Source organism: Pongo abelii, chromosome X (assembly GCF_028885655.2).
Source record: "Pongo abelii isolate AG06213 chromosome X, NHGRI_mPonAbe1-v2.0_pri, whole genome shotgun sequence".
Classification (NCBI taxonomy): Eukaryota; Metazoa; Chordata; class Mammalia; order Primates; family Hominidae; genus Pongo; species Pongo abelii.
Genome location: NC_072008.2, coordinates 160,332,804 through 160,348,760, shown reverse-complemented (window position 1 = coordinate 160,348,760; position 15,957 = coordinate 160,332,804). Strand labels below are relative to the sequence as shown.

The following is a 15,957-nucleotide window of genomic DNA, read 5'->3' as shown; positions in this document are numbered from 1 at the left end:
GAGCTTCTGCTCAGCAAAAGATCACTCTGGCCACTTCAAGGGCAAGGGAATGGAGAGGCGAGGGTGGAGCTGGGAGGCCAGCTGGGGCCTGACAGAGGAGTCCCAATGAAAGGGAGGGGGCTCGGCAGAGAGGGTGTTTGTCCCAAGATATTGGTGCAGTGTCCCTGTACCAGGGTCCGTGAACTGGTAGGGGTGGGCCAGGCATTGGTGGAGGGGCCAGCAACGCCAGGGAGTGGGAGGGAAAGTGAAGCCCGGGTACCTGATGGCCTCTCTTTGTCCGTGGGTAGCAGGTCATAGGCATAGGGCTGAGGGACTGTCAGTCAGGAGAGCACTGAGTCAGCTCCTGCAGGGAAAAGCAGGGCTGGGGATTGGGCCCTTTGTCAGAAGACATTTCTGGCCGGGCGCGGTGGCTCATGCCTGTGATCCCAGCACTTTGGGAGGCTGAGGCGGGCAAATCACCTGAGGTCAGGAGTTTTGAGACCAGCCTGTCCGACATGGGGAAACTATGTCTTTACTAAAAATACCAAAATTAGTCAGGTATGGTGGCACATGCCTGTAGTTCCAGCTACTCGGGAGACTGAGGCAGAAGAATTGCTTGAACCTGGGAAACAGAGGTTGCAGTGAGCCGAGATTGCGCCACTGCACTCCAGCCTGGGAGAGAAAGTGAGACTCCGTCTCAAAGTAAAATAAAAAGACATTTCTATTTTATTTCCGGATGTGATTTTCCAGCAGGCAAATAAATACAATGGGGAGAGGGGGAAGGAGGGGGATCCTTATAAATTAGAAACAATCCCAGGTGGGGGGAAGGTGGGCGGGCTGGCAGGGGAGGTGGCAGGCAGGGAGCCCACTGCTGGGCACAGTGCCTGGCTTTGCACCCTGTGCCCCCAGGCTCTGCCGGCTCCCCTCAGTGGCTGGCTCGGTTCCGGGGTCATAAGGCACTGCGGTGGTGGTGGATCCGGCTTGCTGCTGTCTGAGCCCAGAGCTCACAGGTCAGTCACTTTGTTCTCCACCAGGGCGGCGACCTGCTGCAGGCGGCAGGCCAGCTGCAGCTTCTGGCCCACAGGGTCCTCCTCCAGGGCACTGATAATCTGCCCGGGCAGAGGAGGGTGCCTGTCTGAGCCTGCCCCTCTGCCTGCTGGCCCAGGGCCACCCACCCTGCTTCCATCTCCGCAGGAGCCTCGGGATCCAGTGGGGGCTGCCTGGGGTCTCCCTGGGGAATTGGAATGAAAGCCGAGTCCCTTCCCCAGCCTGGGTCCCGCCAGCATGGGCTGGCACCCCTGCTCCCCCGGGAGGGTCCACGGGCCTCCCGCTCCACTGCGCCTCCCCTCCGGAGCACCCTGGGCCTCACCTGATCGTAGTACCTGTGGATGTGGTTGTAGAGTTCTTGCAGAGCCTCCAGACAGTGGGGAGCAGAAGTGTAGTTCTGGGGGCACCACGTGGAGGGGGGCAGTGAGGTCCCAGCCTGGTCCTCAAGCCCCAAGTCTTCCCCACTCTGCTCTGCTAGTCTTTCCACCCACATGTGGACAGGCGCACCCCCCGGGCCATGCCTCACCCCGGAGAGCTCAGCCAGGGCAGAGTTCATCTCCTGGTAGCTCGCCGGAGAGCTCTGGCGAATGTCCGCATAGTATCTGGAGGAGCAGACTGAGTTAGGCGTGGGGCAGCCCCCATCCCCGCAGCCCCGATGCCTCTGACACCCACCTCTCCACCATCTGCTTGTAGCGTGGGATCTCCCGGGCGTAGAGCAGTTTGTTCACTGGGGAATCCTGCTCCGGAGGGAGGGGAGGCACTAGGCATGAGCTAGGAGGTGAAGGCGCCCCCATGATGCTGCCACTGCCCACCCAAAGGTCTGTGCAGAGCCCTCTAGGCTTCCCCCATAAGCCTTTCCTCCTCAAGTCCCTGCCAGCTGCTGCTGTTGGCACTGCTCTCACCCGGCCCACTTTGTGCTCCGAGGTGGTACAGGAGTCAATGAAGGTCTGGGCGATGACAGCAAGGATGGCGTCCACATTGTCCGACACCCGCACATCAAAGATGAGCTGTGGGTTCTTCAAGGCATTCACCCAGAACCGCAGCAGCAGACTGGGGGCGCAGGGCAGGCGTGGGCGTGAGGCCCTGGCCTGCCATTGTGATCTCCGCCCCATGAACTCCAGCCTACTGGCAACACACTCGGGGCCAGGGGCCGCTGGAAGCTGGCCTGGTGGCCCAGGTGACCTGGGCCCTAGATCTTCCTGTAAGTTCCAGAAACCCCAGGTGGGGGCATCCACCCTGGGAATGTCCTGGTCCCTCTGGGACTCAGTGGACCATGTGCACAGCAGGGGTGCGGCAGCAGGAAAGGCACCTGTTAGTCTTCCAGATGTGCAGGGTCCCTGGGTCCTCGATGCCGTGCTTCTCTGCTAGCTCATCCAGAAGGTCAAACAGGTACTTGACGGCGATGGGGATGGGCCGGTTCACACTGAGAATGGCCTGGAAGGTGTCGTCCACAAACTTCTGCAGCGTGCCCTGCGAGGCAAGGGATAAGGGCCGTGTGGACGGCAGGGTGTGGGGGCCGTCCACGTCTGAGGCTGCCCCTGCTCCTCCCACACCCTGGCTTGGTCGGGGTCCCTGGCTGAGCCTCCTCTCAGGCCCAGCCGCCCAGGCCGCACCAACCTTCATGGACAGCAGACGGGTGAGGTAGATTTCCGGAATGGCCTTGGCCCTTGCTGGCTCCCGCTCCCGTAGGCTGCTGCACCGCACCTTGGTCCCTTCTGGCTCCTCGGTGGCTTTCACCAGGTGCCAGAGGCACACCCCCCCTTCCTCGCCATCCTCCAGCGTGGGGATGTCTGAGGGCACAGGAGCCTGGCTTCAGGGCTATACCCCCTGCCCCTGGCCTGGGATGCCCAGTCCACTCCCCCGACAAGGTGGGGCAGGGTGGGGACTGGAAGAAAGGAAGGAGAGATGGGCAGAAGATCTCGGTGGGGTGGGGGATGAAGCTGAGGCAGATGCGTGGCCAGGAGTTCTGCCTTCCCAACCTGGACTCCAGTGGCCCCAGGTCAGGGCCGACCCTGAGGGACTCACTCTCTCCCAAGGGGCACCTCTGGGCCAGGCTCTGGGAGATGGTGCTGCCACTGTGCAGCTGAGGGACGAGCCCCACTGTTGCTCCATTGGGGACCTGGCAGAGATGGGGAGCAGAGGCTGTGCTGATCCCTAGCCAGGCGCCTACACCGACCCCACCCTGCCCTGCCTCACCCTGCCCCGCCCCAGCCCCGCCCTGCCCCAGCCTCGCCCTGCCCCGCCCCTCCCCGCCCCGCCCCGCCCCAGCCCCGCCCTGCCCTGCCTCGCCTCGCCACGCCACTGCTCACACCTTGTAGTGCTGCAAGGTGTTGAGTCTCTTCCAGTGGTTTTGGGTCACGGAGGTCAAGTCTTCATCCGATAGGGTCAGGTGACCAGCCAGGCCCGAGCGCCACTCTGGAGGGAGTCAGGGAAGCAGATAGTCTACAGCCTGTTCTCCATGCCCCACATTCATAGTAAGACACAGCTGAGAGGCTCCCGGTGCCGGAGGGGTAGGGAAGGGTCCCTGGGGTGGGTGGGCAGGGCTGGCTCTCTCACCAAGGTCTAGGGCATGCACTGAGGGCCTCTGGGAGAAGGGGGTGCCCTTGTAGACTTGGTCCAACACCTTCTCCTTGACCTGGGTGATGGTGTCCGTGTCGAGCACCCGGGCTGGCACGTGCTGCATCTCGCTGCTGCCTGCGGCCCCGCCAGCCCCGGGCCCCACCAGCACCATCAGCGTCAGGGGCTGGAACTCCACGTCCTCCCGCAGCAAGCGGCTATCATTCAGGGTCCGTTTGGCCTTGCCTGTCACGGCATCCACGGGGCCTTTGTCCACCTGGTACTGGATGGCCCGGAAGAGCATGTACAGTGGCTCACCAGCCACCTCCTGCATTGCCAAGATGAGCCAGCATCAGCCAAGCGAGGGGGGATCGATGACAGCCCTTCTCGCCTCTGCCTCGCCTCCAGCCCCGGAGAGGGTTCAAAGTCCTTCCGTTTCCAAAGCCGCCCTTGCCGGGCCTTGGTCAGGTAGGGCGCAGGCAGCAGCCCCCTCATGGCAAGAGGGGAGGAGTCTGCCACTCAGGGCTGGGGGCAGGCGGGACAGTGCCCCTCACCCTCAGGAAGGCGTACAGGCAGATGGACAGCCAGTTGGTGAGCAGTTTCTCCACCATGGTCTCTGTCCTGCGGGGAGCCGGCCACAGGGTCAGGCCTTTGTGCCTGTGTCCCTGCTGAGGACATCTCACTTTCCTTCCCTCCACCTGCTGGGGCTTCCTGGCCCCACCCGCCCCTGGACAGAGCCCGCCCAGGATGCGATGGGGGCAGGTCTGTGGCAAGCCCGCATCCCCGCCACTGGGTCCAGGTCAAGGCCAACCTGCGTAGCATGAGCTTGGGGTTCCTGTGCACGTAATGGGCCGCTAGGTCACCCAGCAGGGTCCTCATGATGTCAGTCAGGTACTCCAGCTTGCCATGTAGTGCTAGCGACAGCAGCGAAGCCACGTGGCAGCGATCCCTCTGGGAAAAGCTGGGCTGCTCCTCCAGGGTATGGATGAGCTGGGCAGGGGTCGGAGGCTCATCCCGGGAAGTCCCACTCCTCCCCCACCTTTGTCTCAGGCCAGTAGTTCCCCAGCCCCACCTCCTTGCCCACCGGGGACTCCCGCCATGCAGCCCTCACCGTGAGGAGGAAGAGCTTGCTGTTGAGCAGGTTGGAGAGCTGTGTGAGGCCCTGGCACACAGTGGCACAGCGGCCGTCCTCCCCTGGCCCCTCAGGCTTGGGCTGCAGCGGGCAACCGCCATGGCCAGGGAAGAAGGCGCGCTCGGCATAGGTGCGGTAGTCCAGGAAGGGGATCCCGCTGGCCTCCAGGTCGCTGCTGAGGTCGGTCATCTCCGTCATGAGGTCTGCGGGCCAGGAGGCGCCGAGGTGTGAGTTCAGGCCTCGTGGGCACCCTGTCCCCCCTGCCTCCGCACCCACCTGTGAACTCCTTGCGGCACTGGTCTCCCACTCCGGTCTCCAGGCTCTCCAGCTGCAGTAGCACCTTCTGGTAGTCCCGCAGGGCCTGCTTGCTCTTGTGCCTGCAGCCCGGGGCCAGCATCAGCCAGGGCCACGGCCAGGCTAGCCGCCTGCCAGGGCACCCTTGCCAATGGCGAGGAGGGAAGTGTGCTGGGGGTGGGCGGGTCTCACCTGTACATGAGGGTGAGGAGGAGCACGGCGGCGATCAGCACTGCAGCACCCATGCCCACGCCTGCCTGGGCCTCCACGGGAAAGGCAGACAGCAGGGGTTCAGCCTCGTACTGCACAGGGCCCAGAGCCAGCTGCACATTGCCCATCTGCACCTGGGGGGGCACGGCTCCTGAGTGCATGCCGGCGGCACCCGGTCCACCTGCCCACCCAGGGCACAGACTCACCACGAACTGTGGCAGGCCGGAGCCATTGGCAGGCTGCGGAGCGTGCGCAGGCGGCTCGCAGTACAGGTGGTTGCGCGTGAGCGTCTTCACCAGGCACTCGCCGCGGCCGATGTGCACGCGCACCTCCTCCTTGCTGATGCCCAGGTTGAGGCCCTCGCCCTGGGACACACATGGGAGCCTAAGCCGCTGGCCCCCACAGAGGCGGCCTGAGCGCCCTGGCGGGGCAGGGTTGAAGGTGGCCCTCACCTCCACATCCAGGACATGGCCTGGCTTGAGGCGGTAGGGGCGGGCAGGCCCCTCGCGGCTGAGGGGTGCCAGGCGGGGGTTGGGCTGGTACAGGAAGCCCTGGCCCCCACTGGCGCTGGCGAAGTCCACTTGCACGTTGTCCAGGATGAAGAAGACCCGCTGCGGGCGGGCTCTGTCTGGCACAGCAGGGCTCCGGCACAGGAGGAGGCTGGACGAGTTGACGGAGCAGACAGTGGAGCACTGTGGGGCATTCAGGGCCGACCGCAGATGGAGTGAGCTGGGCTCCACTATGCGCTGCTAGGGGCATGGTGGCCTGCCCTCCCCCTCCCCACTGGGCATGGGCATGGTCGGGGACAGCCCTGTCGCCTGCTGGTGAGGGGCTCACCTGCAGCAGCCCCCCACCAAGCTGGATACAAGCCTGGGGGTCCGCAGCAGGGGCTCCACAGCTCCTCCTTGGCTGTGAGTCCTGGGGCTGGGCCCTGGAAGCCTGCACCTCTGTGTCAGCCTCCAGCCACACAGACAGCAGGGGCCGCTGCACCACGTCTAGGCCGGTGCCCCTGACACGGATCAGTCGCCCACCCCTGTACCAGGATGGCAGTCGGGTGTGGGCGGGCGGTGGGCAACACAGCCCAGCCCCCATCCCACCTTCCCTCCTTCCTGGTGCACAGGCTGGCCTGTGGGCTGATCCTCACCCCCGGAAGCTGGCACTGGGCTCCGCTGCTACAAGCCGGGGGTTGGCGGTGTAGCGGAAGGGGCTGGCGAGCAGTGTGCGCTGGGCATGGCCAAAGACCACAAGGACTGCTGCTTCTCCTGGGACAGCCTGGGGCCTGGTGCGGCACACGATGGCTTCCGGACACACTGGCTCCAGGCTGCAGGATGGGTAGTGGGGTCTCTCATCTCGGCTCTAACTACCGCCCCTCTACCCGAGCCCTGGCCCAACCCCCGTAGGAGAAGCCCTACTTTGCCTGCCTTGACAAGGGCAGGGACCACTGGGGGTGGCCACAGCAACCACTTCTCTGAATGTACCACCCCCACTGTGTAGAAAGGACGCTGAGGCCTATGGGAGTGCCCACCACCCGACGGCAGCCAGGCCGGGACTCACATGGGACAGGGTTGGCCACCCACGAAGGCACTGGTGTTGCCACCTGTCTGGAGGTGCTGACCTCGGATGGTGAGCTGGGTGCCCCCTGCCTGGGGGCCCCAGCGAGGACTCAGGCTCAGCAGGACAGGGTCCTGGGGAACAGCGCGGGCTGGGTAGGCACGGCAGCCCAGCCTGGCCCTTTCACCCCCCTGGGCCATGCCCAAGGCCCTCCGGTTCTGAAGCGCAGGTCATCTCTGGGCTTCACCTCCTGGGGCCAAAGTGGACCACGCCCTCCTTCCTGAGGCCACTGCACACTGGCCACCGTCCTCCCACCCACCCCTGCCGCATGGGGAGTAGGAGTGGGGCTCTTTCATCCTCACTGCCACTCTGTCCCCCTTGGGACAGCCTCCTCCCCACCACAGCTTACAGCCCCCAGACCTGGAGCTCTAAACTCTCAAATCCAGTTGCCTCTTTGGGCAGAACCCACCCCTGCCCCCACTGCTCCTGTCCCAGGCTTCCCACCCGGGAAACGGTGCCACCAAGTGCCCAGGGCAACAGGTCCCGAGAGCTTCGTGCCCCAGACTGACCTGGCTGCCCACCTCCACTCACGTGCCATGGCTTCCCTCCTAGGCATGCAGCGGTGCTTCCTGCTCCCGGCAGAGCCAGCTTGACATCCTCATTAGGCGCCTGTCCTTCCTGGCCCTCCCTCGTACCCTCCCCTGTGTAGGGTGCACCTGGGAGGCCACTGACCTGGTAGGTGAAGTGCTGGCTTGAGATGCCTGGTGGCTGGCTCTTAATGGCCACCCGGACGGGCCCAGTGGTGCCATTGGGGGCAGGAGATGTCACACACACAATCCTGGAAAGCGGAGGCCTGGGAGCTGCTCAGGGCCCAGGGACGCAGGGGACAGCCCACCAGCTGCTACCGAGCGCACCTTCTCCACCCCTCCCCTGACCGAGTGCCCCAGGTTTCTTGGCCACAGGCCTTCCTTATCTCTGGGTGGCCATCTCTGAGGGCCTCCCCACCCATCCTCACCCCTCCAAGTGCCTCACCGGGCCGAGGTGCGGTAGAGAGAGGGCTCAGGGTTGCAGGGCCGGCTGGCCACGCTCACGGCGTACTGCACGTCGGCGAAGGCCCGGCCCAGGTTGGAGCCCAGGATGGTGAGGGCCAAGCCTCCCTCAGGGGGACCGGTCAGGGGCTCGACCTGCAGCAGGCAAATGATGGCAGATGGGATCCCCCGCACCCACACTCCACTCTGCAGTGCTGGGTGCCCGGCCAGCCAACCAGCCCAGCCAGGCCGAGCTGCTGGGGTTTGGGGGCCTGGGGCAGGGCTGGTCTGATCGCGGAGGACAGGACAGTATGGGGCAGGAGAAGTGGCCCACTGGGCTGTGGGGGCCCGTCAGGAGACTCACTGCATCAATGCTGGGCGCAGGACACAGCAGCTCCACAGCCCCCGGTGGGCACAAGGGCCCATAGCGACAGGCAGGCTGGCCGTCAGCACACCACAGGCAGCCCAGGCTCCTGTTGGCCGCTTGGCAGTGGCTGCAGTCGGGGTGGCCCATGGCGCAGTCGTACAGGATCACTAGGGAAGGTCAGGCAGTGTGCTGAGCGCCTCCTGTCTGCCACCCACCCTGCCCCGCCTGCCTGGCTGCCCTCAGGCTCACCATAAAGAGCATGGGCGTTGTCCAGCCTCTGGGCCTCACCCTGGGTGACGTAGATGGGCACTGGGAGCTCCCGCTGGGACATGGAGGGGTAAAACTGTGGGCAGAGTATGGGGTCAGGCTGGGTGCCCACTCAGGGCACCTCTGACTCCTGTCTCCTCTGGGCCACCCCCCAGAATGAATGTGATCGTTCCCTGCCTCTCCCCCCAAGACTGGAGCCCACGGACAGAGGCTATGGGCCCCAAGCAGGCTCTCCACAAAGATGGCAGACCCCTGAGGGTCTACAGAAGCTTGGGGGCAAGAGGGTTTGGAGGGCGGCCACTCACCTGGTGGGCCTGGCAGTGGATGAGGCCTGAATCCCCTGCTGTCTCCTCCAGGGTGGCCGGCAGTCCCCGAAGTTCTCCAGGCAGCTCCAGCCAGCAGTGGAAGGAGGCAGGCAGGCCCTGGGGAAGGACGCTGTCAGGAGCGTGGACACGCTGTTGGCAGACTCCACTGCACTGCCCCCTTCCCTCCTGACAGCTCACTCGGAAATGTTGAAGGTTCCGCACACGTAGGACCAAATGGCTCTCCCAGCCCACAGGCACCAGGTGGGGACCTGCCAGGCCTTCGACCTGTGGGCAAGCCCCTGGGCCACGCACCCGGACGTCCTCCTGGGAAAACAAGAGCCCTCAGCCCTTCAGAACTCAAAGGGCCTACTGCTGGGCGGGTCTGGGAAGGGTGGAGAAGGGACAGCCCTGTCTCTGCCCGAAGTTCGGGCCCACCCACCTCCTGGGCGCTGTAGATGGTCCTCTCGCCCTCTGGGCAGTGCTCTCCGTACACGCAGTGGCTACTCTGGGGGCACCAGTGACACCGCCAGATGCTGCCCACGCAAGCGCGACACCTAGAGGGGCAGGGCGGCTGCTCAACTGAGTGCCCTCTGGGGTCGCCACCCCTACCCCAGGAGGCAGGCCCAGGGACTCACGGGGCAGCCGCCTCCAAGGCTTGGACGGCACTGCAGTCATAAAAGGAGAAGTTGGTGGCAGCTACAGCCACGTCCTCGAACATCAGGGCCAGGGGCACAGTGACATGGTCTGGGAGGGGACAGTGGGGGCAGGACAGGTCAGGTAGCTCATTACCCCTCCAGCTTCCACCCCAGCCCCCTACCCCATGGGCCACTCACCTGTGCCTGGAGGGTTAAGTGGCACCTGGTCTTGGGGAGGGGTGACACAGGCCACGTGGGGCCCTTCTACATGAGCCAAGCTGTCATAGTCCCCGAACGCACAATGGAAGTATTCATCTGCATCCAGGATGGGCAGCCGGGGGACGGACAAAGTGACCTGGGATGCAGCAGGGAGAAACCGGGAGATGGAGCCAGAGCAGAGGGGGCGGCCACTGCTGGGGGTGGCAGCAGAGGCTATGGGAGAGGAAGGAGGACGGGAGGCAGGCGGGGTTTGTGCTCCAGGCAGTGGTCATGCTGCCCAGAGGGCCCAGTGGTGGTGGGCGGCTTACCTGGCCCTGCTCCTGGCGGGGGTGGTGGCCCGGCAGCAGGCTCTGGATGTGCAGGCAGTGGCTGTCCTCATAGCTCCACAGCCACTGGTTCGGCTGGCCCGCCCGCCTGCACTGGCCCTTCTGGGTACACCTGCCAGGCAGGGGTCCATCAGGTCACCGTGGGGGTCCTAGACTCCAAGGATGACCGGCAACAGGGGGCTGGGGAGGCTGGCCCAGCTGGAGTGCAGTGGGGTGCAATGAGCAGGAGGCGTGAAGGGGACTGTGCCCAGAGAGAAAGGGGCCAAGCAGGCAGGGCCTCATGGCCAAGGCGTGGGCTCCAGCCCTAAGAGGCAGCTGCGGCTGGGCTGAGGGACGCACAGTGACTCAGGGCTGCCTTAAAGGATTCCTGGGGCTGCCGTGTGGAGCACCGGCTGGAGGATAGCTGTGTGGGGGTTCTGGACCCTGGCTGGGGCTGCTGGGATGAGGAGCCCACAGGCTGGGTGGTGTCGGAAAAGGCGGGTGCCAACCAGATTCATGGCTCCGTGAGATGGGGCAGGATGGGTGACCTCCGTGGTGGCCCCGAGTCTCTCCAACAAGCAGGGTTGGCCTCCTGGCATGCCTAGGGCTGCTTCCAGGGGCAGCCTCCTGGCACACACCACCTGTTGGCCCAAGCCTAGGCACAGGCCCCGTGCTCACCTGCCCTGGAGGACACACCAGCCACACAGTGGGTCCTGGGCCTGGAGGCAGCTGGCACAGTCAGGGAACTGGGGGCAGGCTGCCACAGGTATCCGGTCCACCTGGAGGGGCAGCAGAGCAGAGAGGCAATGGGCACGAGACTCGGGCCGTGTGTGCTGGCCCCTTCAGCCCCAGGATGGCCCTCACCTGGTGAGCAGTCAGGACATAGAGGTGACTGCCACTGCTGTCCAGCAGCAGGTCTGGGCTGATGGCTGAGCCTGGAGGCCCCACTTGCTGGGAGTGGTAAACCTGGCCCTGGGAGCCGTGGAGAAAGACCTGAGTGGGGGGACAAGGACGAGGCTGGGCCAGATGGCCAAAGGTTGCCTGTTCTAGGGACATGCCCTCCTCCCAGTGGGGGCTCCTTTTTAGAGCCAGTTCCCCTTCCTGCCGGGCCATCGAGGGAGGACACATCGCTTCCCCCACTCAGCACCCTCAGGCCTAGGACACTCTCCAGGGAACCATGACACCGGGGCAGCAGCGGCAGCCTGGGTGAGGCCCCGTGTACCAGGGACAGTTCTGCCAGGTGGGAGGGCAGCTATGGGGACACAGGAAGGTCACCAGGAGGCACCACACCCTGCCCACCTCACCAGCTGGTGAAGGCCGGGATGCAGGGGGCAGCGCCCAGCCAGCAGTCACTGTGTGGCAAAGCCCCCTGACCCAACCGTGGGATGCGGGCTAAGAGGTGGAGGTTGCTGGGGGCTTTCCTGAGCCTCTGTGGCCAGGGGCACACCCAGCCGGACAGCAAGTCTGCGCCCTCACCTTGTGCAGCTGGCCCTGGGTGTCCCCCAGGAAGGCTATCATGTGCCCGTCTGCCTGGAGGGCTGCCACGGCGCTGACCGGCTGCCCGAGCTTCAGCAGAGGCTGGACCTCCAGGGGCTGGCGGCCAGCAATGGGGCTGGGGGTGTGCTCGTCGCCGCAGGGGTATGACTCGGGGGAGTCCTACATGGCAGGGAGTGGAGAATCAACCCCCGGAAGAGGGCAGAGAGGCAGTCAGGGGGGATACCCAGGCTGCCAGCGGGAGGAGAGCCAGGCACCCTGGGATGACCCCAAGGCCTAGCAATCAGGGCCGAAGGGCCAGGGCACCCGGCAAGCTCATAGCATCCAGAGGGAGAAAGGCAGAAAGAAACGGGTGGAGAGCAGGCAGGAGACCTGGAGACTCATCTGACCCCTGGCTGAGAGGTTGGCTGGCACTTCCCATGGGCGGGCACCCCTGCCCAGTGCTGAAAGATGCCAGCCATCCACAGAGAGAGGGGGGATGGAAGGGTGTGCCACTCACAAGGGGCAGAGTGACGCAGCGCGACGTGACGCCGTACTCCACGGTGGCTTCCTCTGCGCCGCTGGGGCCCCGGCCGCCCGCCGTGTAGCAAAGTCTCCGGGCCTGCTCCATGCTGGCACCCAGCTCCGCCATGGGGAAGGCGCAGAGCGCCGCCTGCGTGCCCCTTGGGCCCGCGGCAAACGCCCCTAGCAAGGTGCCCGGGGCAAGGAAGGCGGCCTGGATGAGGCCCTGGCCCTGGCAGGCAAGGGGGACCTCCACGTAGGAGTACAGGTTGGTGTCCCCCAGGCAGACTCGGGCCACGTAGGAGCGGTACTCAGCCTGGGCCCGGGCCCCACGGCGGCGGAACACAAAGTAGGCGGAGCGGGCGTCGGCAAAGGCCCCCACGTAGCTGTTGTTGTAGTCGGAGAAGTCGCCCACCACCAGGCGGCCCAGGCCCTCGCTGGAGAAGGGCTGAGACCCGGCCAGCTGGCGGATGGCCAGGGGTGGCACCCCTGCTGACAGCTTGCCCGCCAGGCCTCTGGCCACAAGCAGGAGGTCCCGGCCGGGCAAGGGCACCACCAGCCCCACTGTGGCCACTCCCGGGGTATTGGCAGCCACAAACTGCCCGTCACCAGGGTCCTCAGCCTGGTACAGCACCTCGGCCACATCCCCAAGGCGCCGTGTCTCACACACGCCCTGCCGCACCTGCCCGCAGGCCACCAGCTCCTGGGCACGGCTGCTCACCAGTAGCAGCTGGTTGGCATTGTCAGTGAGCTGGGCCTGTGGGCACTCGGCTGGGTCACGGAAGGGCACGCAGTCAGGGCTGTCGATGACAGGGCCAGTGACAGCCACGGCCTCGAGCTGCAGCTCGGGGCCGAGCTGGAAGAGGTGGTTCACTGCGCCGACATAGAGTGTGCCTCGGCCAGGTGCCAGTGCCAAGTGGTTGAGAGTGGTATTAGGTGCGGAGAAGCGATGGGCCCCTGTCAAGGGCAGTGGTGGTGAGGACAGCAGCAGCAGGAGGAGGCAGAGGCCGAAGGGAGGCCAGTGAGCCATCACGGGGGCCTGTGAGACGGCACAGGTCAGGGCAGTGGGAGCGCGGAGCAGAGGAAGGTGGAAGGTGGGGTGGAGAGAGGCCAGAGTGCTCAGGGCCCGGGAGGGAGGGAGGGAGGCAGAGAGATGGAGAATGAGAGAGAGTGAGCGGAGACGAGGAGACAGAGGGGGCACAGAGAGAGGAAGACATAAGGAGGGACAAAGACAGTGTCCAAGAGCTGGAGCAAGAGGCAGGGAGGGGTGCATGCATGCACGCACAAGCACACAAGGAGAGAATTCTTTCATCTCCTACTTTATATGCATGTAGATTGTTGAAGGGGGGCAGGTCCTGGAAAGCCGCAAGAGCTAACAGAGGGACTGTGAGTTACAGAGGGGGCAGGGATGGAGACAGGGCAGGGGAGGGAGGGAGGCCGCGGGAGCTGGAAGGCTGGCGGAAGCTGTGTCACAGCGTGCCCCTGCGCCCGCCACCCAGACAAGAGAGATCTAAGTAGGGTGAGAGGAGTGAGGCCACCGTGTGCCCCAAGGGACCAGACGGGGAGAGAAAACCTGCCCTGGGCAGCCAGGGCCGGCTGCAAGGAGGAACCCTCCCCAGCTGGGGGAAAGAGCCAGGCAGCCGCGGGCTGAGCAAGGAGCAAGTCAGCGAGGAGCAGGGGTCAGCTCCATGCTGGCCTGCTCCATGCTGGCGCCCAGCTCCAGGGCGAGGAAGCACTGGGGCAAGGCAGCGGGGGTGCTGGGAGAAGCCAGGGGTGCCAAGAGACAACACAGGCTGCAGGGGTGCGGGGAGGCCTGCTCCTGCCCCATGGGCCCCAGCAGTTTGGGTCTCTCGGGGCCTGGCACAGGGGGCCTCAGTGTGGGAGTGTCCCGGGAGAAGAGCAGACCAGGAGAGCTGGCCGGGGGAGGGGTCAGGGAAGGGGCAGGGAGGTGTGCCAGACTGGAGATGGTTCCTGGGTGTGCCTGGTGGGACCCTGGGGCTGAGCCCCTGAGGGTGAGAGGTGAGAGCAGCCCCTGCTGTGGCCCCTCCTGCCCTCCACAGAGAGATGCTGCCCTGGATGTGTGGTCACATGCTGACCAGGAGTGGGGCCGCTGGGACGCGGGGCAGAGCAGCGCCTGGAGGAAGGCCCAGGAGCCCCTTATCTCAGGAACACAGGCAGGAAGAGCACGGACATTTCCTGCGGACCCCGGGCTATCTGGGGCAGTGTCTGCCGTGAGGGAGGCTGCAGCCTGTATGTCCTGGGCCTGGCCACAGCCATCCTGCCCTACCCTGCCCCTCCCAGGAACATTTTTGGGGACACCGGGCCTGGGCACTTACCATGAAGTGGTGCAGCAGAGGGGTCTCCTGGGTGGAGTGGCACATACGCTCAGTTCAGCTGCCCCAGGGCAGTGGCGATGGGCATGAGATGGCTGTGGGGGGGCATTGTCCTGAGTGGGAGGGAGACAGTCGAGGCTCAGCCCCATTCGAGCTGGCCTGGGGAAGGAGGGGCGGCGGTGGGGGTGGTGCCCAGGGCCTGGCGACCGGGCTCCCTCACAGCTGGCAGCTTTGTCAATAGTGGCCAGGCCAAGGCAGCCCTGCCTCCACCACAACAATGTTCCCTCTGTCCAGAGGCCAGGCCAGGGCCCCACTCGCTAGTGCTGTCACCCCCACTGGGCTGTTCTGGACAGGGGGCTTCTTGCCACTTCCCACCCTCAGGGAGCCACCCCCGGGATCCGGGGACAAAGGGCCGGGGTTTCCTCCAGCTAGCCCTCCCCCTCTGGCCCTGCAACCCCTGTGTCACTAAGCATGCCCCTCCCTGACTCCCCGGGTCCCTGTGAAGGGCACGGGGTGGGCCTCGGAGCCCCTGCAAATGCTGGCTGGTAGCCTTGGGGCCTGGGTGAAGTGCCAATCCTGGCCCTCAATGCCTGCCTTTGTCCAAAAGATCTTCCTCCACACCCCCAGCCCAGCCCTGCCCCTGGGGACTGGTGAAGTGGTGCCAGGTACAGCATGGTGGCAGTGAGCAGGACCACGGGAGGAGGCTGCTTGAGATGGGCTAAGGCAGAGGGTCCACAGGCCGGGGCTGTCCACCCCACCCTCTGAAGCACCATCCTGCCGGCCTAGATGCCGTCCATGCAGGGGATGGGGAAGAGAGGGGCACCTAGCAGCTAGCCCCCTTGTCACCCTCACAGGCCACCCTGGCCAGTGGCACAGGAGCAGGTGCACTGGGGATGGGGTCTCTGCCTCCCCCACAGCACGGCAGCAGTAGGCTCCAGGGCAAGGTGGCAGTGGGCTGCTGCCACCTGGCTGGGCCAGTTGGGTGGCTGTGGGGGTGGGGAGCCAGGCGGGCAGCCTCTCTACCCTGTACCCTGCCCAAGGCTGGCGCTGGCTTCCCCATTTCGGGGAAGAAACATGGTTCCCCACCTCCTAACCCCAGGGCTACCGCTTGGGGGACACCGTGCTCCCAGACACCTAGTGCGGTCGTCAGGCTGGGCCGACACCCAAGGGCTCTTGCCTGACCCCAGCCAGTTGGCCCTGAGACCCTAGCTTCTCCCTGGCCCAAGCACACCCTGATGCCTTGCCCTGAGGCCTGGTAGCCCCTGCACCCCAAGCCCAAGCCCAAGCCTGCCCCAGCTCTTGCCTACCTGGCGGGCCACCGGCGAGGGCCAAGTAGCAGCTGGCGGTGCCAGGAGCACGTCTCACAGAGCCCCAGCCTCCCTCCCCACAATGCAATCGTGCCCAGTCCGACTCATCCCAACAAGCCTGGCCAGGCAGCCCAGCCTCTCTCCGCCCGCCCCTTTGCCCAGTGGTGCAGGGCAGGGCGCTGCTGCCCTCTGCTGGCCGCAGCGGGCATGATGGAGTACTGACCGTGGGCACCTGGCAGGTGAGAGACGGCAGCGCCCTCCTATCGGGTGGGCATTCCATAACCCGGCACGAAGCACCTACTGGATGCCAGGCTTGGGCTTGGCGCTGGCACCATTCAGAAACAAACACAGGTTGGGAAACTGAGGCACGGGAGGTTAGGAAACTTGAATAAAGTCACACAGCTAGTATGTGGCAAGGCTGAGTCAA

At 65.3% G+C, this 15,957-nt stretch overlaps 1 protein-coding gene across 15 annotated transcripts; it reads right to left on the bottom strand.

The window, feature by feature from the left end:
- Positions 1 to 684: 684 nt before the first annotated feature.
- Positions 685 to 15,675, bottom strand: PLXNB3 (plexin B3). 15 transcript variants are annotated; one of them, XM_024240645.3, is made up of 36 exons: positions 15,531 to 15,675; positions 14,227 to 14,336; positions 11,889 to 12,929; positions 11,372 to 11,551; positions 10,760 to 10,888; positions 10,574 to 10,674; positions 9,899 to 10,028; positions 9,570 to 9,726; positions 9,372 to 9,480; positions 9,176 to 9,290; positions 8,935 to 9,060; positions 8,737 to 8,853; positions 8,414 to 8,507; positions 8,162 to 8,331; positions 7,802 to 7,953; positions 7,502 to 7,607; positions 6,773 to 6,903; positions 6,363 to 6,539; positions 6,056 to 6,251; positions 5,671 to 5,910; positions 5,425 to 5,583; positions 5,201 to 5,352; positions 4,991 to 5,091; positions 4,694 to 4,917; positions 4,394 to 4,572; positions 4,137 to 4,203; positions 3,583 to 3,910; positions 3,338 to 3,441; positions 3,052 to 3,145; positions 2,644 to 2,816; positions 2,336 to 2,496; positions 1,929 to 2,076; positions 1,699 to 1,763; positions 1,553 to 1,628; positions 1,349 to 1,423; positions 685 to 1,088 (listed from the first exon to the last, which is right to left on the bottom strand). In XM_024240645.3, exons 2-36 carry the CDS (start codon positions 14,269 to 14,271, stop codon positions 984 to 986), a joined length of 5,727 nt encoding a protein of 1,908 aa, XP_024096413.2. In that variant the 5' UTR covers positions 14,272 to 14,336; positions 15,531 to 15,675; the 3' UTR covers positions 685 to 983. The 15 variants fall into 15 exon arrangements, with proteins under 15 accessions (XP_024096413.2, XP_054401210.1, XP_063577202.1 ...); XM_054545235.2 differs by lacking the exons at positions 14,227 to 14,336; positions 15,531 to 15,675 and having other exon boundaries at positions 11,889 to 13,367; XM_063721132.1 differs by lacking the exons at positions 14,227 to 14,336; positions 15,531 to 15,675 and having other exon boundaries at positions 5,201 to 5,583; positions 11,889 to 13,367.
- Positions 15,676 to 15,957: the final 282 nt, after the last annotated feature.

Bases quoted from the DNA above. Each gene is read 5' to 3' on its own strand.
- PLXNB3 (XM_063721121.1), bottom strand. From the start codon at position 13,202: ATGAAAGAATTCTCTCCTTGTGTGCTTGTGCGTGCATGCATGCACCCC. The intron at 8,508-8,736 runs GTGAGTGGCCGC...CTCTGCCCACAG, and splicing joins TCCACTGCCAGGCCCACCAG to TTTTACCCCTCCATGTCCCA. The intron at 2,077-2,335 runs GTGCCTTTCCTG...CTGCGCCCCCAG, and splicing joins CACATCTGGAAGACTAACAG to TCTGCTGCTGCGGTTCTGGG.